The sequence below is a fragment of the Drosophila miranda genome (assembly GCF_003369915.1).
Source record: "Drosophila miranda strain MSH22 chromosome Y unlocalized genomic scaffold, D.miranda_PacBio2.1 Contig_Y5_pilon, whole genome shotgun sequence".
NCBI classification, from domain to species: Eukaryota; Metazoa; Arthropoda; class Insecta; order Diptera; family Drosophilidae; genus Drosophila; species Drosophila miranda.
In genome coordinates this window covers 217,461-241,107 of record NW_022881647.1, presented here as the reverse complement: position 1 = coordinate 241,107, position 23,647 = coordinate 217,461, and the positions used below count along the sequence as shown (strand labels likewise).

General features: G+C 42.2%; 2 protein-coding genes and 1 pseudogene across 2 annotated transcripts; 1 reads left to right on the top strand and 2 right to left on the bottom strand.

Annotated features, from left to right (window-relative positions):
- Nucleotides 1–243: 243 nt before the first annotated feature.
- LOC117195067 lies at nt 244–2,632 on the bottom strand (annotated as a pseudogene).
- Nucleotides 2,633–16,909: 14,277 nt separating this feature from the next.
- LOC108160269 (putative uncharacterized protein DDB_G0287113) lies at nt 16,910–18,034 on the top strand. The gene has a single exon (XM_017294143.2). The coding sequence runs from the start codon at nt 17,239–17,241 to the stop codon at nt 17,803–17,805; it is 567 nt and encodes a 188-aa protein (XP_017149632.2). The 5' UTR covers nt 16,910–17,238; the 3' UTR covers nt 17,806–18,034.
- Nucleotides 18,035–18,365: 331 nt separating this feature from the next.
- On the bottom strand, nt 18,366–22,754 carry LOC108160365 (probable serine/threonine-protein kinase DDB_G0272282). The gene is given in 9 exon segments (XM_033399733.1): nt 18,366–19,477; nt 19,759–20,056; nt 20,101–20,185; nt 20,241–20,584; nt 20,645–20,859; nt 20,927–21,028; nt 21,089–21,674; nt 21,754–22,098; nt 22,649–22,754. Coding segments are annotated over 8 exon segments (1,959 nt in total). The 5' UTR covers nt 22,019–22,098; nt 22,649–22,754; the 3' UTR covers nt 18,366–19,413.
- Nucleotides 22,755–23,647: the final 893 nt, after the last annotated feature.

Sequence of the window (23,647 nt, the reverse complement as noted above, 5' to 3'; positions counted from 1 at the left end):
AAAGTCGAAAATCCTAATCAAAATTAGACTACTCTTTGGAAGAGTATAATGCCTTGCTCTTTCAAAAAGCAGGCTGTCACAGCATGGAAGCTATCATATCTTATCGGTCGCGAAACAAAGTGTAGTTGTTATATCAAAGCATACAAATATTCCCATTGAAAGCTGTCACGCAAATATAACAAAACTCTAGCGGATAGGCGGTATTTATTCCCAATGGAAATCAAAAAAATATTCCTAATTTAAGTAACGATATTGCACAAAATGTATTTGCAAATATGCCTAGATAGTAGTATGTCTTGGTTGAACCTATAAGACCAAAATTGGAAGAACGAAAGAGCATACAATATACATATGACGAATATGACTACAAATTGAACTAGTGGCAAACGTTTGCATAATTTCATACAATACAATACATGTGCTCTGCTATGTAGGGAGGATACGAAGAGAAGGATTTGTTTAGTTTATGAATCTGGTGGCCAGGGACGAGATCAGGATGAGGGTGATGGACGCCACAATGTTGGCCCCCGAATCTTTGTCATCCTTCTCGTGGATGACTATACGGTCCTGGATCTCGGGATAGACGTAGTGCCGTTGAGTCAGGTAAACGATAACGGAGACTATATCGTTCCGCTGCATGCGAATGCTGAGGGGGTCGCTCTGCTCGGAGAAGGTGTAACCGTCGCCACCTTCTAGCAGGAACTGGGGCACGATCTCGAAGTAGTTGGCACTCTCATTGACCCTGCTGTACGAGGGCACGATGCAGTCGCCGCAGAGCGCCTGCGCGGAGACCAAGCTCTGACCCTCGGCGTTGTTGTAGTTGTACTCCACCTGCAGGCCCGACATCTGCAGGAACCCGCCATTCGAATCGAGCAACCTCACTCCAGCCGAGTGCTCCAGAGCCGCCAGCAAGGTCTTGCCCGTCACCCTCGTGACGAACAAATCGTTCTCGAAGGGTAGGACGGCAAGGAGATCGCTACCCGTGATATTTCCGTCCGCATCCTTCTCAATCGCAGCTCGAATACCTACAGAGAAATCAGAGTTAGATACAGTAGGAACGGTAATGGCTTTTGCACTGTGATTGACCAACCTCCTCCCTGCATCAGGGCAATGGGTGCATCTGTCCAGTACTCGCCACCCTCTTCCTCCAAAACGCGCGCATAAACCATGGCATCGGTGATCAGATTGCCCAAGTTACACTCCCTCATCCGACAGACGTTGCCGCCCTCGAGATGCACCTTGGTGTAGCCCAAAATAGAGTTCTCCATAGCGGTCACATTGGGTCGGTACACCTCCAGCAGGTCCAGCAGCTCCTGTTCCTGGGCCACGGAGGCATTCAGCAGGATCGGGGCCCCGTCGAACTCAAGCAGATTTCCCTCCGCGTCGAACTGGGAATATATAGATTCAGTTATCGGCTACACATTGGCATGGCATTGTTGTGGCACCCACCTGCACATGGATCTTGCCCAGATATTTTGTGTATGGCTGGACCACTGGCACCTTCTTGCCGTTCTCCTGCACCACTGTCGTAGGATAGGGCCCACGCACGGCCACGGCTGGCTGGAGTCAAGGAAGGTGTGTGAGTGTCCGCCAATGACAATATCCACCTCCGGGCAGCTCCTTGCTATCTCCTGGTCCCTGAGGTAGCCAATCACGCCGATCCTGGTTCCATTTGCTTCGAGGATCGTGGAGTTGGCCAACGACTTGGTGGCAGCCAAGTCTGGCTCGTTGGTCAGGTTGAGGTTGCAGGCCAGCACGGGGAACTCCACGTCGTTCAGGAACGGGATTAGACACTCGACATTTTTATCGAACTCGTGGTTTCCCAGCGATTGCAAAGGAGGTGGGGATTTAGTCTTGTTCGGCAAAAGTGTAGACCGCCAGCACTTACGATAGCATCGGGCTGGAGTTTGTTGAGGAAGGCGCTGGCATCTCATCCTTGAAGATGGTGAACCAGGCAGTTCCCGTGTATGTGTCGCCGGCATTCAGGTAGAGGACGGCAGGTCCACCGTTCTCAGCCTCTTTGCGGTACTTGCGAACTCTTTTTTTGGGGTAAGAGAAGAAGAAGGTTGATTTGGTAGATTAGAAAATGTCCGAGGGCCAAATATTCAGCGTACGCACTCATAGGCCACTCTGGCGAATCCTCCGTAGCACTGCCGTATTGGCATCCTCCTGGGAGCATGTGCCGCTGTTCACGTTCGTCTGCTCGAACCAGGCGTGCATGTCATTGTTGTGCAGGATAATGATCTCCGTGGCGACATCGGCAATCTTTGGATCAATGGGGTTGGATCGGGCTGTCGGGGCCAGCACGGCCAGAAGCGAACAGGCGGCACTGGAATGGCAAAGGTTATCCGTGTGATTAGACAGCTAAACCAATCCAGTGCCGTAAATCAAATACCAAATGATAACAGTTGAAGGGTTATATCAAGCCCTTCCGCTCAGCTAACCATCTAATTTGAGATGTTATCACTGGCAGTACTTATTAGCAAATATTTATCAATCACGAGCCCCGCCAAAATCGCACTTCGAATCATTTAATAGTATGGTTTATGGAGTGCCTTAAATCTAATCGGCAGCTTATCAAGCTCTGCGTGTGCAAATACACGCTGAACCTCATTCACCCATCCGATCCCATGCGATCAAACTTTTTTGGCTACTGCCATGGACAGCCACTCAATTAACTGGTTTCTTTCACAGCTGTGAATGGTAATGACGATGAATCGGAGCTGAAGTTGAGCTTGAAACGCTCTTTGGCTCTCTGTGCGGCTAATGGCTGGCTAATGAGACTTCTGAACGAAATCTGTTTCCGATAGACGCTGCCAACTCAAACGAAACTTAAACCGAAACTGAGACGGAGACAGACAACAAGCGATTTGGCCGTGAATTTAGGTAGGGGCAGGCCGTTGAACGCTACTTACATGCACTCGTCACACGATCCACGGGCTAACTGACCCGAAATTGGCCAAAACAGCAGCACGGCACACAACCGTTATAACCGAGCGGAGTACTGAGAGCCGACAACCGAAAATTTACTGTTTCGCCGAGCGGGCGGAGTGGATAGATTGCGATAACGTTTCGGCCCTGGCTCTGACTCCGCTGCGCTCTGCTCTGCTCCGCTCTGTGGCTCTGGGAGCGTCATTATTTATTTGTTATTAACCTTTTTTTTTTGCATTATTATATTCTGGTTTTTGTTTGTTCAGGGGCGGTGTCAGAAGAGCGCTTATCACCCCCGCTTCTGCAGTGTCTAATCAGATGAATTGGTGGTTGTGGTGCAGCGTATACAGCTGTATATCTGTATCTATACTGCTGAGTCAATGCCAATCACAAAGGGCAAGTGCTTGTCGCCAAATATCCAAAGCAATTGCCAAAACAAATCTTGATCTTCCCACGTTGGCACAAATGATCGCAAGCTTTTACGGGAATCACACAGAACCTTACAGTAATGCACATATAGTAGGATCCAGTAATAGAAATGGGTAATGGCAATGGAACTACGAGATAGAAATACCCCCTTAATTAGCGAAACTTTGGATCAGATCGTCAAATCGCACTGAAACCGAATATTGTGATCGCACACAATGTGCTTTTCAAGAATTTGTTTTTGAAATAAAATCCAATTCCATTGATAACAAAGCTGCTCCTTGTTCTGCTCTGATTTATGATGCATTTGGGCGGCATGATAACCCACAAATATTTGATAGATAAAATTTGGAAAGATTTATGCGTCTGCTGCCAAAAATGTCTTTCAGTAGGAGGCCCATTGACGGGATTATAATTGTTTCGTTTTTTCGCTTGTGTGATGATCATTCAATTGGACACGAGTTAATGCTCTCACACACTCACGCTCACTCGATCTTACCTCAATTATTTGCTGCCACTTGCCGCGCGATCTTTCAAACTGTTCAATTAGATATGTATGTATGTGCCCATGGCTCGAGTATATACTATACACAAGTACGTATGTCCCCACATCTGAGGCAGTCAGTCAACAGCTGGGCCAGTGGATGATGTATGATGTGGTTGGGCTCTGCTGAAGGTTCCGGTAGCACTAGAACAGAGCTGGATGGGCCTAAATTACTTGGACGAATATATAGGTAGGTACACGCAGCACTTTCCTCGCCTTTTTGTCGTTTAAATATACCCCAAAAAGAAAAGAGAACTAAACAAAACCAATTGGGTTGGTTCGAAAATAAAACAAAAATGCTTAGTAAAGTTTAACACGTAATCGAGAGTGTCGGAAAAACAGAGCAGCGCAAGAAAAACTACATGAAATATTACACAATATCAAGTGAGAGATTGTGGTTGACACAATACATGCCTGCATATGGCTATAAACATATTGAATATCTGGTAAATTTTATATATATATATAGTGACATATCTATAGTCCATTCTCCGCATACCCTTGTCTATGTCTATTACCCTGCACCCACAATACTATAAACAATACGACACCCTCAGCTTCGAACCCTCATAAACAATCTCACGCTCGAAATGGACCACGCGTAGCCGATTGCAGGCAATGTAAACAAACACCCTAAACTGGAAGTTGAACATAAAACAATAGATGCCGCCCTAGAATCCAGCCGCACTAGAATCCAGCCGCACCAGAATCACGCCACTCTTCAGAGATCAATTACTAATCGATTCTCAAGAATCACACCATCCTAGCTGACCAATCAGAGGCCCTATTCTCAGCCACCCCCAAGTAATGCAACACCGATCATACGCAGCGGAAGCCTTTCATCAAAAGCCGCCTTTCCCACATATCGATCGAGTCACGTACACCATCTCCGAAGCCGAAGTCGAAGCCAACGCCTACGAATCCAAATCCGAATCCCAAACCGAGCATCATAATATAAATAGTCTGCATCTAAAAAGACAACTCAGTTCTGTTCAAGACAAACGTCAATCGCGACACCGTCGGAGAATTCAACCAAAGTTAATTCCGTTCAAGACTTCAGACCTCATCGTCGGGGAAATAACTAATGTACGCTAAGTTTAAGTGAAAGAATAAAACCTTTTTTAAAACGTAAACTGAAGTGTCGCATATTTAATTATATATATATAGTGACATATCCATAATTCCCCACATCACCACATTAATTATATATATAGTGAGTCATCGACTAATTCAATGAAACAATAGATATATGATACACAATGTGATATGATTGGATAGATAATGAGATAGTACGGATCCAACAATATGTAGCAAATAGTACTAAACTATTGATTGATAGTTCCTAAAGGCTATTATTTCTATACAATCTCTAAGGATATGATAGACAAAAAATACATTCAGAATGCTTCAATTTATGCCTCTAACAATTCAATTCCAGTTTGATTAAAAACTATGTCACAAATCAATCTAATCTCAATCTATTTCCCTTGCCATAAGGAGGAAATACAGGCTGAAAATAGGCAAGATTATGACAAGAAATAACGATTTGTTTGTTTGAAATATTTGCAGCAATTCGATTTATTGTCTTTGAAATGTTTATTCCGTTTATTTCTTTACTAAATATACCCCCAATATAATCCTATATGTATAAGTTAACACCCTAAGAGTTCAATACTCTTATTTCCAATTAAAACAGAAAAAAGTATAAAAATTCTTGCCCAATAGTTTATTACCCAATTGTAATAACAATGCGCAAGAATTCTGTCACAATTTACACAAAAAGTAAAAACCATTTCCTGCCTAAAACAAGAACCGAAACATTGTATTTCTGGAAGTGCTTATGCGCTCCACTTCAAGTCAGCACTTCACGAGAAACCATCGCCCCCACCCCGTCTTCGACGTCGCGACTGCGATAATGTCGACAATGCATTTTTGATGACTCCGCTGTTCTTCACCCCCAACATCGACCAGCAACATTGACTTCCTATTGCCGGTCAATAACTGCAACTCCGCTGTCGCCACCGACGCCGCCGCCTACAATAATTCTGAAGACCCCAACAATTCGGCCTCTGCCGAAGTTCCTCTGCCGCGTTCATCGATAGGTTTCTTTAAGAATTATAATTCTAGATTTAAGCAGTCACATTCTGATATTCAATAAAAGCACTTCGCTAAAGTGAACAGAATCAAAATAATCTTTTATTTTGTCCTTCGAATAAGGATAAAATTAACTGGCGCCCGAGCAGGGACCTGACTAGTGAACAACACAGCAAAAGGTTTAGTACGTTCGCGAAAACTGCAAAAACTTGCAGCCGTCGGTCTCAATAATAATTACCGGTGTGACTCACAATATTTCGTAATATTGTCCGGTATAACCCATCGGTGACTCCAATTCCTGAAAGTTCCGTACTCAGGAAAACCAACCAAAAAGGAGCGAAGTCCAGGAACCTCAGTAAGGTGATACCATCATAAAAGGGACCAATTCCGGATCGCCCGTTGGAGGAGCCACATCCAACATGTTAAGGTAAGTAAAACAAAAACAAAACGACGAAAACCAAAAAACATTTTTTTCAAGTGAAAATAAAATAAAGTGAAGGAAAAAATTCACAAAAGTGAAACAATTAAAAAAAAAATAAATCTTCCGCGCGATACAAAAAATTATAAAACGGGAAACAAAAACCCCAAAAGGAAAAAGAAAATAAAAGCCCAAACCTACGAAAGCTAAAACAAACAAAATACCTATTCACATATTTCAAAAACCATATTCATATCTTACAAATACTTAATACTTGCACATAATGGCAAATCCTAATAACCTAATCAGACCTGCCGTTCTGGTTCAAGACCCCAATGCTGGTACAAATATGAGTAGGCAAGAAATTACATCCTTGGTAACCAATTTAGTGAACACTTTATTCGAACGAGCCTCACCTAACCCTAACACCGACTTCCTCAACGCAGTTGATCAAGAAGTAAACCCTGCACTTCCTCACCATGCGAGTGACTACGACAAAATTTCAGACTTAGTGAAAAGTATTCGGGAATTTTCGGGAAGCTTAAACGAATTTAGTTCCTGGAAGAAGGGAGTAGATAGGATTCTAGGGGACTTTGCAGACATAGTAGGAACCCGAAAGTACGTTGGGATCCTTCAAGTCATTCGAAACAAGATTGTCGGAAATGCCGATACGGCATTAGAATCATACAACATTCCTCTTAATTGGAATGCTATTTCCAAATGTTTAACCCTACACTACGGTGACAAGAGAGACCTGAGTACATTAGAGTACCAGATGACCATGCTAGTGCAGGGAAATCAACAGTCAGTGGAAGATTATCATCAAGTCGTTTATCACCAAATGTCACTGATTTTAAATAAAATAGGTTGCATGGAATTAGGAAGGGAAGCAGAACAATTAATGACCAAACTATACCGCGATAAAGCTTTAGATACTTTTGTCAGAGGACTACGAGGAGATCTTCCTCGACTCCTGGGTATGAAAAAACCAGCAGACCTCCCATCAGCTCTACACCTTTGTTTAAAATTAGAAAACCAGAACTATCGTTCCAATTATGCTAACGCCAAAGCACCCACTATTGGATTTAGGGGATCAAACCAAAAACCAATTCCAGCACCCCGATCAAATATCAACTATAATAACTTTAGGCAACCTCTTCAGTACCACCAGTATAATCAATATAAACCTTCAGTTCCTCCCAGACAAAACTATAATTACCAAACACCTCAAGTTACACAGAGTTATCCCCGTCAACAATTCCCTCAGAATAACATTCCGAATCGTCCGATCGCACCAAAGCCAATGCCAAAACCAGAACCAATGGAGATAGATCCAAGTCTCCATACTAGAAATGTCAACTATATGAATCGTCCGCATTTTCAAGCAGGAAAACGACCCCCAACAACTCAAAATGTAATAGAAAAAAGACAAAGACAATTCAATATCCAAACTGGCGAAACCGACGAAAGTAAAACGAACTCTTCGCCTGATGCAATAAATTACGCAACTTTGGCTGAATACGAACAACTGAAAGATGAGTATGAAAACGAAAATGACTTTGAGCAAACCCTTGAGGAGTATGCTCAAGAACCAGATACAGACAATAACGACTCGAATCTCGAACAACTAAGTGACTTACATTTTTTAGAATAAACGAGGGGGAACGTTGTGAGTTGCTGCGGACACCGCAACTCTACGGTTATACCCGATACTAAGTCAGTATGGCTCTCCTCCGGCAGACGCCGCTAATATTAAACGACACGACAAAGAGTGCGTGCGACAGAGACAAAAAATCAGTCTGAGCGTGACGTCGGGCGCTGCGTAGCCACTGCAAATTGATTTGTTCCTTTTGGCTATAAAAATGATCTGATCTGATCCAGATTCAGCAATCCTATAGATATGGTCGTTATCTATGATTCTGCGTTTTCAGTTTTCTCGAATGTGCAATATTGTGGATGCAACAGATTTTCGTCCTTTGTGGGGGCGGAAGGGGTGGGGCGAAATTCTGAGATATACGTTTTATAGTGAGATCTAACAGAAATGCGGATACCAAATTTGGTTACTCTAGCCTTAATAGTCTCTGAGATTTGTGGATGCCCCAGATTTTCGTCCTTTGCGGGGGCGGAAGGGGGTGTGGCGAAATTTGGAAACAAACTCGTCTCGGTCCGATATATTAGGAGTGTGGATACCAAATTTGGTTGCTCTAGCTTTTGTAGTCTCTGAGATCTAGGCGCTAATGTTTTACTCTAAGCAAAGCCGCCTATGCTACGTGTGTGTTAGAGAGAGACAGGGCGAGAAAAAATGAAATTGTTTTCTTGATGCTGGCTATAATAATAATACGATCCAATTCAGATTCCGCAGTCTTAAAGATATGGTCATTCTCTACAATTCTACGTTTTTGGTTTTCTCATATCTTTAAAATTGTGGATGCCACAGATTTTCGTCCTTTGTGGGGGCGGAAGTGGGCGGGGCGAAGTTTTGAAATATTTTTGTAGCAGTGACATATCACAGAAGTCTGGATCCAAAACATCGTTGCTCTAGCTCTTATAGTCTTTGAGCACTAGGCGCTGAAGGGGACGGACAGACGGACGGACGGACAGACGAACAGACGGACAGACAGACAGACAGACAGGGCCCAATCGACTCGGCTATTGATGCGGATCAAGAATATATATACTTTATGGGGTCGGAAACGATTCCTTCTGGACGTTACACACAATCACTTTTACCACAAATCTAATATACCCCAATACTCATTTTGAGTATCGGGTATAAAAAGTAACCCTTGAAAACCTCTTTAAAACACACTCTAATTTGTTCGCAGATCCAAACAGAAAACTTACTTACATCACAAACATTAAAGCAGATATCCGCACCACCTCTTATACTCCAGTTTATTCACGATGTTACCCCCTACCAGTGGGATCCAAAACAGAAGTAGAGAAACAAATAAAAGAACTACTAGATGACGGGATAATTAGACCATCTAGGTCCCCGTACAATTCCCCCGTATGGCTGGTTCCGAAAAAAATGGATGCCTCTCAAAAGAAACGAGGGGGAACGTTGTGAGTTGCTGCGGACACCGCAACTCTACAGTTATACCCGATACTAAGTCAGTATGGCTCTCCTCCGGCAGACGCCGCTAATATTAAACGACACGACAAGGAGTGCGTGCGAGAGAGACAGAAAATCAGTCTGAGCGTGACGTCGGGTGCTGCGTAGCCAGTGCAAATTGATTTGTTCCTTTTGGCTATAAAAATGATCTGATCTGATCCAGATTCAGCAATCTGATATATATGATCATTATCTATGATTCTGCGTTTTCTCGTATCCTTAATATTGTGGATGCAACAGATTTTCGTCCTTTGTGGGGCGGAAAGAGGTGGGGCGAAATTTTGAGATATACGTTTTATAGTGAGATCTAACAGGAGTGCGGATACCAAATTTGGTTACTCTAGCCTTAATAGTCTCTGAGATCTGTGAGTATCCCCAGATTTTCATCCTTTGCGGGGCGGAAGGGGGTGTGGCGAAATTTTGAAACAAACTCGTCTCGGTCCGATATATTAGGAGTGTGGATACGAAATTTGGTTGCTCTAGCTTTTGTAGTCTCTGAGATCTAGGCGCGAATGTTTTACTCTAAGCAAAGCCGGCTATGCTACGTGTGTGTTAGAGAGAGACAGGGCGAGAAAAAATTAAATTGTTTTCTTGATGCTGGCTATAATAATTATACGATCTGGTTCAGATTTTGCACTCTAGAAGATATAGTCATCTTCTACGATTCTGCGTTTTTAGTTTTCTCGTATCGTCGAAATTGTGGATGCCACAGATTTTCGCTCTTTGTGGGGCGGAAGTGGGCGGGGCAAAGTTTTGAAATATTCTTGTAGCAGTGACATATCACAGAAGTCTGGATCCAAAACATCGTTGCTCTCGCTCTTATAGTCTTTGAGCACTAGGCGCTGAAGGGGACGGACGGACGGACGGACGGACAGACGGACAGACAGACATGGCTCAATCGACTCGGCTATTGATGCTGATCAAGAATATATATACTTTATGGGGTCGGAAACGATTCCTTTTGGACGTTACACACATCCACTTTTACCACAAATCTAATATACCCCAATACTCATTTTGAGTATCGGGTATAAAAATCAGATATCGAAAAAACTGCATTCTCCATCAACAACGGTAAATACGAATTCACACGTCTCCCCTTTGGACTAAAAAATGCACCGGCAATATTCCAACGCACCCTTGACGATATCCTACGACCACTTATTGGTGAAATCTGCTATATTTATATTGACGACATAATTATTTTTGGGAAAGATGAAAAAACACATGCTAACAATCTCGCGACCATATTCGATACCCTTGAACAAGCCAATATTAAATGCCAGCTCGACAAATGCGAGTTCTTTAAAAATAAAGTAGAGTTTTTAGGATTTATTATTTCCGATAGAGGCATAGAAACCAATCCTGCAAAGGTGGAAGCCATTTCCAAGTATCCTTGTCCGAAAACATTAAAGGATCTCAGATCCTTCCTAGGATTGTCCGGTTACTATAGAAGATTCATAAAGGACTATGCAATGCTAGCCAAACCACTTACCTCATTATTAAGAGGGGAAGATGGCCGCGTATCTAAAAACAATTCGAGCAAAAAAATCATTCACCTTGACCCAGAGGCAATGGAAGCTTTCAAAAAACTCAAGAACACCCTCATTTCGACAGAAGTCATTTTACAATACCCAGATTTCAATAAAGAGTTTCAACTCACAACAGATGCCTCAAATTTCGCATTAGGAGCAGTTCTTGCTCAAAATGACAAACCAATATCCTTCATTTCCCGAACCCTTTCGAAAGCCGAAGAAAATTATGCAGCAAACGAAAAAGAAATGCTAGCAATAATATGGTCATTGAAGTCTTTGAGAAATTATCTCTATGGGGAGCAAAGGTAAAAATTTACACCGACCATCAACCCTTAACCCATTCCATGAGCGATTGGAATGGAAACGCGAGAATAAAACGATGGAGAACATTTTTGGAAGAGTACGACTATCAGCTAATCTACAAACCAGGAAAAGCCAATGTAGTAGCTGACTCTTTGTCCAGAATCAAGGACATAAACTCCATCACGACACAACATAGTAGCCAAAGTTCCTCCGAAAGGTTAATTCATAGTATGGAAATACCAATAAATGCTTTTAAAAACCAAATCTTTATTATTCCAGGAAACGAAAATAATTACAAATTTAGTATACCATTTCCAACATTTCATCGACATGAAATTACACAAAACACATTCACCGAAGCTGATTTATTACAAATATTAAAAAAATACCTTAACCCCTCCGTTATTAATGGAATTCAAACAACCGAACATATTGTGGGACAAATACAAAAAATATAGCCATCAAATTTCTTCCAATACAAAGTTAGATTCACACAAAGTAGAGTAGAAGATCTAAGTAACGAAAGCCAACAAGAAGAAGAGATCTTAAAAGTTCACAACAGGGCCCACAGGAATGCCGTAGAAAATCAAAAACAACTCATCGAAAAATTCTATTTTCCAAAAATGAAACAGAAAATTTCCACTATAGTAAAGCAGTGTCAGATTTGTAAGGCAGTAAAATACGACAGACACCCCACTAATCCCGAAACCGTGGAAACACCAATACCACAATACCCAGGTCACACTATTCACATTGATATTTATTCCACAGAAAGAAATTTAGTTTTGACAGCAATAGACAAATTTTCCAAATTAGCCCAAGGAAGAATCATCAAATCCAAATCCATCGAAGATATAAAACCATCCCTGCATGATATTCTGTTTTATTTCGGCGTACCAAAAAATGTAGTAATTGACAATGAAAAATCCTTAAATTCAGCTTCCATAACGTTTATGATGAAAGACCAATTGGGAATTCAGATATTTACAGCTCCACCCTACAAAAGCTCAGTAAATGGACAGGTAGAAAGATTCCATTCAACCCTCTCAGAAATAATGCGGTGTTTAAAAAGTAAAGGAATCTATAGCACATTTCAAGAATTACTGAATCAGGCCATTTACGAGTACAATTTCTCGATACACTCAGAAACCAACAGAAAACCGTTAGAAGTATTCTTTGGTAGAAACGTAACAACAAATCCTGACCAATACGAAATAAGCCGACAAAATAATATTGACAAACTTAAAAACAAACAGGACTCGGATTTGAAAAATCACAACAAGAAAAAAAAAACCGATAATACTATACTCACCAGGTCAAGAAATATTCGTAAAAATAAACACACGGTTAGGATCAAAATTGTCTCCAAGATTTAAAAAAGAAACAGTAAAAGAAGACAATAACACTACAATTAAAACTGTGTCAGGAAAAATTGTTCACAAAAGTAACATAAAAAGTTAATAACTGTCCCATCCACCTCTGCTGCAGCGGCCCGTTCGCCACTGAAGCGCGTCCGCGCTGAGGTTGATGATGATGACGATGATGATGACAGTGATGTCATGGTTGTTGAGTTTGATGACGACGATGACGACGACAATTTGGATGCCAATCATGCATCGGCCAAACGACGACTCCGGGAAAGTACCAACCAACAGGCAAGCAAATCCCATATCCCCCAAATTCAAAACCATCCCCATCATCACCAACAATCAAACCAGCAACAACATCAGCGGACAATTACACAAAATGCCCCTGCCCCCGCCCCCGTCCGTATTACAATGACTAAAGGTTATATTATATGAAATAACTTCACCCAAAACTAAAAGATTTATCCGATTGCGGGTTCCATCCGATTATAGCACCACGAATCGGAAAATACCCGAAAATACAATTTTTTTACGATATTCTTCATTCTCTTCCAGATTGATAACATCATTACTCCTCCTACAATTAGTAGCTGGATCTATCGAAATAACCAACTATACCGATAGCCATGTTTTAACCATTCATACTAAAACAGGCAAACTAACCTCAGAACATACAAAACTAATTCATGTCATAGATTTAACACTAATAAAACAAACTCTAGACCAAACTCCTTGGTACATAGAAAAAGAACTAAACGAGGGGGAACGTTGTGAGTTGCTGCGGAGACCGCAACTCTAAATTTATACCCGATACTAAGTCAGTACGGCTCTCCTCCGGCAGACGCCGCTAATATTAAACGACACGACTAAGAGTGCGTGCGACAGAGACAGAAAATCAGTCTGAGCGTGACGTCGGGGGCTGCGTAGCCAGTGCAAATTGATTTGTTCCTTTTGGCTATAAAAATTATCTGATCTGATCCAGATTCAGCAATCTGATAGATATGGTGGTTATCTATGATTCTGCGTTTTTAGTTTTCTCGAATGTGCAATATTGTGGATGCAACAGATTTTCGTCCTTTGTGGGGGAGGAAGGGGGTGGGGCGAAATTCTGAGATATACGTTTTATAGTGAGATCTAACAGAAGTGCGGATACCAAATTTGGTTACTCTAGCCTTAATAGTCTCTGAGATTTGTGGATGCCCCAGATTTTCGTCCTTTGCGGGGGCGGAAGGGGGTGTGGCGAAATTTGGACACGAAACGGTCAAGGTCCGATATCACAGGAGTGTGGATATCAAATTTGGTTGCTCTGACTCTTATAGGTTCTGAGATCCTTGAACTCATATTTTGCAATTGACAAAACCGACCATGAAACCTGTGTGTTAGAGAGAGACAGAGCGAGAAAGAATGAAATTGTTTTCTTGATTCTGGCTATAATCATTATTCGATCTGGTTCAGATTTTGCACTGTAGAAGATATGGTCATCCTCACCGATTCTGCGTTTTTGGTTTTATCGTATCTTTAAAAATGCGGATGCCACAGATTTTCGTCCTTTGTGGGGGCGGAAGTGGGCGGGGCGAAGTTTTGAAATATTTTTGTAGCAGTGACATATCACAGAAGTCTGGATCCAAAACATCGTTGCTCTAGCTCTTATAGTCTTTGAGCACTAGGCGCTGAAGGGGACGGACGGACGGACGGACGGACGCACAGACGGACAGACAGACAGGGCTCAATCGACTCGGCTATTGATGCTGATCAAGAATATATATACTTTATGGGGTCGGAAACGATTCCTTCTGGACGTTACACACATCCACTTTTACCACAAATCTAATATACCCCAATACTCATGTTGAGTATCGGGTATAAAAATAATGATTTTTATAATACCTTGGACCATGAAATAAACCAAACTTACCTTATATTAAATACACTTACACCCACTCGACACAGTAGATCTATAGATATGATCGGCACGGCATGGAAATATATAGCCGGAAGTCCCGATCATGATGACCTAAATATGATCCAAAATAATCTTAATGATATAATTTCAAATTATAATAAGCAAATAGTAATAAATACACAATTTGAGAAACGAATAAACAAACTCACAGAAATAAACAATAGACTCTTGAATACAATAAAAAAAGACAATTCATTCAGCAACGAAATAGCCATTAGTCTACAAATTCAAACCCGACTTATAAAAGAAGAACTAATCAATGTAAAATATGCAATTCAATGGCAAAAATAAATATAGTCAACACATTCCTTCTTAACGAAAACGAAATAGAGACAATTAAAGAAAACTTTAAGGAAATACTAACCCCACTCAATTCAATAGAAGAAATGCTTGAGTTTGCAGACGTCTCAATTTTATATAATAAAAACACATTACTCTATATTATTAAGATCCCTAAGTTAGAAAAAGAAACCTATAAAGATATCATTATTCGACCGGTCGTCCGAAAAAACCTCATTGTTAATTTACCTTTCCAAGAAATATTTATTAATGAATTGAACACTTACGGAATTAATAAACCATGTAAAGACTACAATAACGTAAAAATTTGCAAAACAAATAATGTAATCAACTTAAACCACGATAACTGTATTAGTAGATTATTGATAGGGAAAGATTCCTCGTGTAACTACAGCAATGCAGAACACATCGAACCTATAGAAGAAATAGATTCCGACTCACTCCTCCTAAATAACTTCAACGGAACAATAATATGGCAAAACGGCTATGAAAAACTAAGGGGCACGTACTTACTAAAGTACTGGAATGATACAATAAACATTAACGAAAAGAAATTTACAAACATTCACAAAACTATAACCAAACCACAAAATCCAATGGTACAAGTAGGCCCATTGCAAGGAAAACGCATAAAAATACTTTCTTTCAAAGCACTCGATGAAGTTCACATCAACAATACGAAACACTTAAACTTCCTTCAAACTCACTCCTCAATAAAAAGTATGACTCTTATTACGCTATTTACATTTGCCATACAAAATATCAAAATATCACATGTGTGTCGAAAACCACAAAAAGTGATACTCAACATTCCTCCAGAAATACCAGACATCAAAATCAAAACCGATACAAAGATACCAACAAACACAAAACAAAATCTTGAATTTAATAACATACCATATTTCTAAAAATTCATTTGAGGACAAATGAAATAAGAGGGGAAGAGTTAACACCCTAAGAGTTCAATACTCTTATATCCAATTAAAATAGAAAAAAGTATAAAAATTCTTGCCCAATAGTTTATTACCCAATTGTAATAACAATGCGCAAGAATTCTGTCACAATTTACACAAAAAGTAAAAACCATTTCCTGCCTAAAACAAGAACCGAAACATTGTATTTCTGGAAGTGCTTATGCGCTCCACTTCAAGTCAGCACTTCACGAGAAACCATCGCCCCCACCCCGTCTTCGACGTCGCGACTGCGATAATGTCGACAATGCATTTTTGATGACTCCGCTGTTCTTCACCCCCAACATCGACCAACATCTGAAGACCCCAACAATTCGGCCTCTGCCGAAGTTCCTCTGCCGCGTTCATCGATAGGTTTCTTTAAGAATTATAATTCTAGATTTAAGCAGTCACATTCTGATATTCAATAAAAGCACTTCGCTAAAGTGAACAGAATCAAAATAATCTTTTATTTTGTCCTTCGAATAAGGATAAAATTAACTTATATGTGGCTCATATAGCAACAATAAAGCAAGAGTTTCGTTGGTTGGCAAAAGTAAACAAGATTTGATTGATATTTAATTGCCATGGCAACTGAAAAACCTAGGTGCTGCTACCCCTTATTTCTCTCAGTGCACACACATAGGTATAGGTGTGCACTTATCATTGAAATGGCAGGTCAAACTCACGAATCGTCGACATTCGGCGCAGTCCTCGGGGCAACGAAAATCGAAGAGCTGAATGTGAAGCGTGCCAGCTGCAAATGGAATGGTGGTAGAAGTAGAGGAAGCGAGAGCCAGGCTGTTGCCACTGCGCTGCTGCGTCTGCTGTGGCGGCTGCAGCCATAGAGTAGCTTGCCAGGGGTTGTTGCAATATCCTGCCGCTGCTGCTGCTCCTGCTCCAGCCGCTGCTCCTGGCCTGTATCCTGTTGCCTTCCCGCTTCAGCTGCCGCAGCGGCAGCGGCAGCAGCAATTCAAACAGCTGCAACAATTTTTTCCTGCTGTTGTTGTTGGACTTTGCTTTTAATTTCTTTGGGTCGTCGTCACATCCCCTAATGCCACCGCGCCGCCCTGCCACTCCGCTATGCTATCTCTGGTTCCTGTGGCACTTGGGGTTGGAGTTGCCCCTTGCCAGTCGCCAGTTGCCAGTTGGTTGTCGGGGTGCATTCGGATCGGAGCAGTTGTCAGTCGTTGCGATCGCCAGCTAAACGAAGGTTGTGCCGCGGACAGTCGAATCCCTTCCCAACCCATCCCAGATCGAAGCCAGAGTATCTATCTAACCCTTCGCCAGCCATGTCGGGCAAGCTGATCATGAAGCGCAAGCGTGCGGATCAGCACAGCAGAAGAGAGCACGAGCAGCAGCCGGAGGAGCGCCTACAACAGCAACAGCAGCAGCATCCACAACATCAGGAAGAGGCAGAAGAGCAAGGAGGACCGGAGAAGCGCCACCGACCATTGACCCCACCTGCCGAGCAGCCAGCAGAGGGATCCGAGGAAGATTCCCCCAACAGAATTCTGCTCGAGGCCCTGCAGAAGATCATGGAGCTGCAGTCGGAGCTGGATGCCTTCGAGCAGGACCTGGACGAGCGCGATGGCTACCAAGCGGCGGTGGCTGACGAGGAGGAGGATGACCAGGAAGCAGAGAGCTTAGACGATGACAACCTGGACGCTGAGGTGGCTGCCCAATTCGCACCACCCACTCCTGGCCAGCGCAGCCAGGCCGAAGCCCTTGGTTTCGCCATGTGCGCCCGAGAGACTCTCCTCTTCCTGCAGAGCGAGGGCATCCCCACCGAGTCGCCGCTGTACCAGACGCTCCTCGGAAAGCTAGTCGGCCAGAGCGATGGCCTTCTGCACGCCTAACCGAGAGAACCGGGCCTCCGCACCTCATTCTAGTCACTTTGCTGCGATCTCACTGCAAATAAAACGAGAGGGAACCTAGGGGATGATCACTCCCGAGCTGCGGGGTGTGTCACCCTGGGATCCGCATAATCCTAAGCTGTTTACTCTAGTCAATTATTGTGAAGCAATATAAAAATGAGCGAAAAACAACAAATAAACCACTATATTTATATAAATTATGATAGAAAAAGATAAAGAAAGTCTTTTTTACAGATGGAGATGAATTTGAATCAAAGGTAAGCATAAGATTTCCTGGAAAATTTGCAGATTGGATAAGGGATTCTTTACTGCGACATCTATTGAGACCATAGAAACGAGTATCATAAATTTTTATGAATGGGTAAGGGTACAGTTCCATACATTGAAAATTCAGTACGCAGGTATCTGAATTGAAGGGACGGCGGGCAAGGGCTAACCGTTTCATTGTCTTCAAGTTAGAATTATCATAATGGATAGGTTCCTCGCCGCTTGCCCTGTCCGTGTCGCGGGTTAAGTACATACATAGTTTAATATTGTTATAATATCGTATTAGTTAGCTGTCGGTTTAACTTTAATTTCGCATATGTGTATAAATTAATCGAGTATTCATTATGGTTTCGTTACATTATGATTTACGTTTGGCTTTAAGTATTCTTTTTACTCTGTTATTGTTGTCGTATCTTGGGTTTTAATAAAGTAATCATTTGCAGCATTGTCCGTATATGGACCTGGTATTCACAATCTCTGAATAACTTAACTATTCGCATATTTTACGTGTATTCATGTGTTCCGTTAGTTATTTGTATTCGTTTTAGTATTCGATATATTTAATTTATGTTGAAATGTCGTGTATTACATAAATTCGTTTAGGTATTTTATCGTTTGTTTCTTGTTGTTGTTTGCTTGTGTCCTCACCGTAAGTCTAGGCGATCTCAATTAATAATGTAAATATTATAATTTGTATGTTTATATATATATTCTTTATCTTTATCTTGACCTTTATCCGTATCTTTATCTTTATCGTTAGTTTTTGTCAAATATATATGCATATATAAATAAAATTATGATTTCAAATGTGCCCTCTGTAATTATTTCATATATTCATGTATTGTATATATGTATATATTAATATTTATTTAGTTATTTAATCTCATAGATTTTGTCTCGACCCGACCCGACCCCACCCGACCGGACCCTCAGCCCCAGGGCTATCGCTATACATAGCTTTGTCTTGCTTCGTCAGTTGAATTTGCTTTGTCTGTTATAATATCCCAGCTTTGAGCTGGGCCGCGAACCTAATTATTGATTCAACTGCCGTATCGATTGTAGCTCTAAGTAATCTTTCCATTATCTTGAAGATGTCTTGTAAATATAGATAAAAAATCGGACAATATATATATTTATATATTTATGTATATATATATATGTATAGTATATATAGATGTATGTATATGTTTTGTATGTTTCCATTTTGTAAATATTTCTCCCTCGTCATCCCTATATCATCTTATGCATTTAAGTGTACAAAGTATTTGTGATGTAGTTGTTGATGTTGATGTTGTTGTTGATATAGTTGTTGTATTGTTGAAATCAGAAAAACTGCACTGGCAAGAACGGAAATGTACCAATATGTAGCGAAGAAGGATAAGCAGGTCTGTAAGAGAATATTAATTGTATTTAGAGAGATGTTCTTGTTGTCGATCAATGCAAATAGATTATTGGATTTACCAATGATCATAGCTTTAGGCATATTCTAACAGGATATATCATTACGAATTAAACATTACAAATAATCTAAGAAAGCTAAAATCGCATCACATTGACGCATCTATTTGCATTGACTCGGTTTATTGTGTGCAAGGATGAAGGAGTTCGTTCTCTTTTGAATGGTTGCTTGGTGATGTTGTTCTGTTCTTTAAAATTTCTTTTCAATACCTTACTAATAGCATATCTGGCACTGTAGCGCTTGTAGCGGTGTTTCTGTTGTTATTTTTGCTGTGTAATGTGTGAGTTTTGCTGCTGTTGCCAACGGTTGGCATTGCTCTCGTATAGGCATTGGCATTGGCATGGGTTGTGGTGGTATTGGCACTCTTTTGGCCAGGCATGGAATCTATTTGGTTGAGTGTACGAATATAGGCGGATATTGAGAACGAAACATCGTTGTTGCTATTGCTCTGGTGAAAGTTGTTGCTGGTATTATTATTGTTGTTGTTGTTGATTGTTGATGATGATTGTTGTTGATGTTCATGATTTTGTTGCAAACAGTGGTGTTTTTATTTGGGTTGTGGTTATTCATGTTGTTGTGGGTTGATAGCTGCGGTGGGAATTTTGGTTGGAACTGATGAAGTTGCTGCTGATTTGGCTGAAAGCATAGATCTCTAGTCGACATCATGTCTACTCATAGAGTTTTTGCTCACCTTGGAGCTACCACTGGCGTGGTAAAAGTAGTTGGGAGTGCTGTTCTCCGCATTTTGGCCTTCAGTTCCGTGGCTTGGCGTAAAGTTCTTGCTGTGGTTATGGCTGCTTGGGGTTGGGGCTTTCATCGTCAAATTGTGGTTTGCTGATGCTGGATTGGTGGCACTTGTTGCGCCGCTCACTCGACCTCCGCCGGCACTGCTATAGCCCAGTAAGTTTCACCTGTTAGCATGGCTGCGATTGTGGTTGGAACTGAGGCCAGTGCTGCCAATTGCATTCGATTGTGAGCCACCGCCCCCAGAGCCATGGCCTCCGCCTCCTCCCCCGCCACCGCCACCCCCGCCTGCTATAAATGGAAGCCCCATTAAAGCGTTTCTCCGCAGTGGAAATTTTTAGGGCAGCTCACCTGTATAGCTTGGTGAATGCTGATAGTAGTCCCGCCGACCGTACTCCGGCTCATAATCTGTGTTATCGTAGTGACCACCACCACGCCCGCACCCGCTATTGATGCTGCCCACACCGCCCAGTATACTAGTGGGCGGCCCGTGGCCGTGTGAGCCATATGAGTAGCTGTCGTACGACTGATGTGGATCATAGCCAATGCCATCGCCATAGCCTCTTCTGTAAGAAATGCAACAGGTTAAATACCGATCCGCTAAATCTGTGGTAGAAAGGCACTGTGACCCACCCATATGTCTCATCCATGGCCGTTCTGGCCTTTTCCAGTATGGACATCACCTTTTGCTTGGGGGCGAGCACATTTTTGCTGAACGACGACTGCTGTGAGCCCCTAAAATAGAGTGCAAAACGATTAAAAAGTGAACATCTATTTTTTATGATATAATAATACCTGTAATTATGGTGCGGTGTGTTTTTGGGACCGCCAGGGGTGTTAGTGGGACCTCCGGAACCTCCGCTCATCAGATTGTTGCCACTGGGCATGTGGGGGGCCTTTTTGTAGCCGCTCTTGGCGTTGTCATTGTCATTGAGGCTGGTGCTGTCCATTAGCTCGCGCAGCTGCTCCTGGCGTATGATGTCGTTGCTGTCGGGTATCAGATACTTCCTCAGCTCGGCCATGGCATAGGCGATCCGTGCATATGCCTCTGCTGGCGGGGCTATCGTTGATATCTCCACGTGCAGGTCACTGTTGAGGTGCGCATATTTGGGATCCTTAGAGTTGCGCAGTTCCTCCTCCTTGACGCGATCCCGCATAGAATTACGGCCCAGCACTGTCATCTTGCAGAGCGTCTCCTCCTGCAGGCGGCGCAGCGAGTTGCCCTTGGGTCCCAGAAGTTTGCCAACAAAATTGAACTTTGGATGCTCTCTGATTGGCACTAGGACGCGCTGTGATATGCGAAGGGGCTTCTCCCGGTAGATGTCCGCGTACTTCTGCTCCCGCGACGGTATGCGCCCGGTTGTCTGGACTTTTTCAATCTCTGTGAGGGACGGACGCAATGCACAATGTTAGTTGGACAATCAATCTGGTAGTGGGAGGTGGAGTTCAAGAGCACTTACCGCCATCAAAAAGCTTCTCGCCAATGGGAAACTTTCGGTCCATGCGATTCCTTTCGGCCATGCAGTCGCGTATGTACTCATTGGCCTTCTCGTTTATCTGAACACTTCTATTGCCATCGCCTCCATGATGGTCGTGGGCGGAACTGTCACCGTTGTGGGCACCGGGCCCACCGCCTCCAGTACTTTTGCGCGGCTTGCCACTGTACTCGTTTTCGTTATCATTGTACGGGGAGAAGTCGCCATTACCGTCGTACTTTTCGGTCATGATGCCCGAGTCCGAAGCTTTGGTGAAATTTGGCTGCGAACAAGCGAGCGGTGGAAAACAATGCAGGGAAGCTTGGCTATCTGAAACAATCAATTAAGCGGGGACCACATGATGAGGCGGGCGAACAACCCTCGGGCAAAAAGCACACAGAAATCACTTTTTATGAACGCATTCATATTGACTTGCAACCCACAAACACACAGAGCCACAAGCACACACACACACAGTAACGTATACTCTCATCACTTACACACCAAGAGGCAAGCTCTGGGGGCAAAAACAACCACCGTGAGAATTTCAACGCCAAATCAAATTGTTGTACATAATAATATTGTTGTAATAATAATTGTTGTACATAAGTCTGTACATAATAAGTTGCTATTTCTTTTTCAGTATTCAGCGCCTTGTTTGGTCTAGATATTGCACTGCCAATCCGCAGTATCTCCCCTGCTGCACTTTCACTTTTCAGTAGGACGCAGTTTTTCACCTATTTTTTTTCTGTATTTGTATTCCTGCAATTTGCATCAAACAATTTAAGCTGCTTTGGCCAAGAGAATGGCAGCGCAGTTTTGACTATAATTCGCTGCAGTACACACATTTACGTTAGACTTATTCAATGACGTTTATTACCACTGTTTATTAGCGTTCTAGTTAATTAATTAAATTTAAAATTTGTTGCGAAAAAACTGCAATTGAATTGGCGGCAGTGTGACCACGGATTTATCGCTAAAATATACCGTCCGACCCTCAGAAATATACCAAAATATACCGTCTCATTGTCAACATATACCGTAAATATACTGACGAATTGAAGTTCAATTATGCAAATTCCTCGTTTTTGATATTCCGTCGCATATTACTAGCTAAAAGATCTCTCAGCCGTGCCCACATAATTGTAACCATTAATGACTCAATTTTCTGCTTGACTGGCTTATTTTAAACACTTGCTTTTATTGAATTTCTATATACCTTTGAAAATTAACTTTAATAGATTGATGAAATTGTGTAACGTCCAGAAGGAATCGTTTCCGACCCCATAAAGTATATATATTCTTGATCAGCATCAATAGCCGAGTCGATTGAGCCCTGTCTGTCTGTCTGTCTGTCCGTCTGTCCGTCCGTCCGTCCGTCCGTCCGTCCGTCCGTCTGTCCGTCTGTCCGTCCCCTTCAGCGCCTAGTGATCAAAGACTATAAGAGCTAGAGCAACGATGTTTTGGATCCAGACTTCTGTGCTATGTCACTGCTACAAAAATATTTCAAAACTTCGCTCCGCCCACTTCCGCCCCCACAAAGAACGAAAATCTGTGGCATCCACATTTTTAAAGATACGATAAAACCAAAAACGCAGAATCGTAGAGGATAACTATATGTTCTAGAGTTTAAAATCTCAACCAGATCGTATAATTATTATAGCCAGAATCAAGAAAACAATTTCATTCTTTCTCGCTCTGTCTCTCTCTAACACACAGGTTTCATGGTCGGTTTTGCCAATTGCAAAATATGAGTTCAAGGATCTCAGAACCTATAAGAGCCAGAGCAACCAAATTTGGTATCCACACTCCTGTGATATCGGACCTTGACCGTTTCGTATCCAAATTTCGCCACACCCCCAACCGCCCCCGCAAAGGA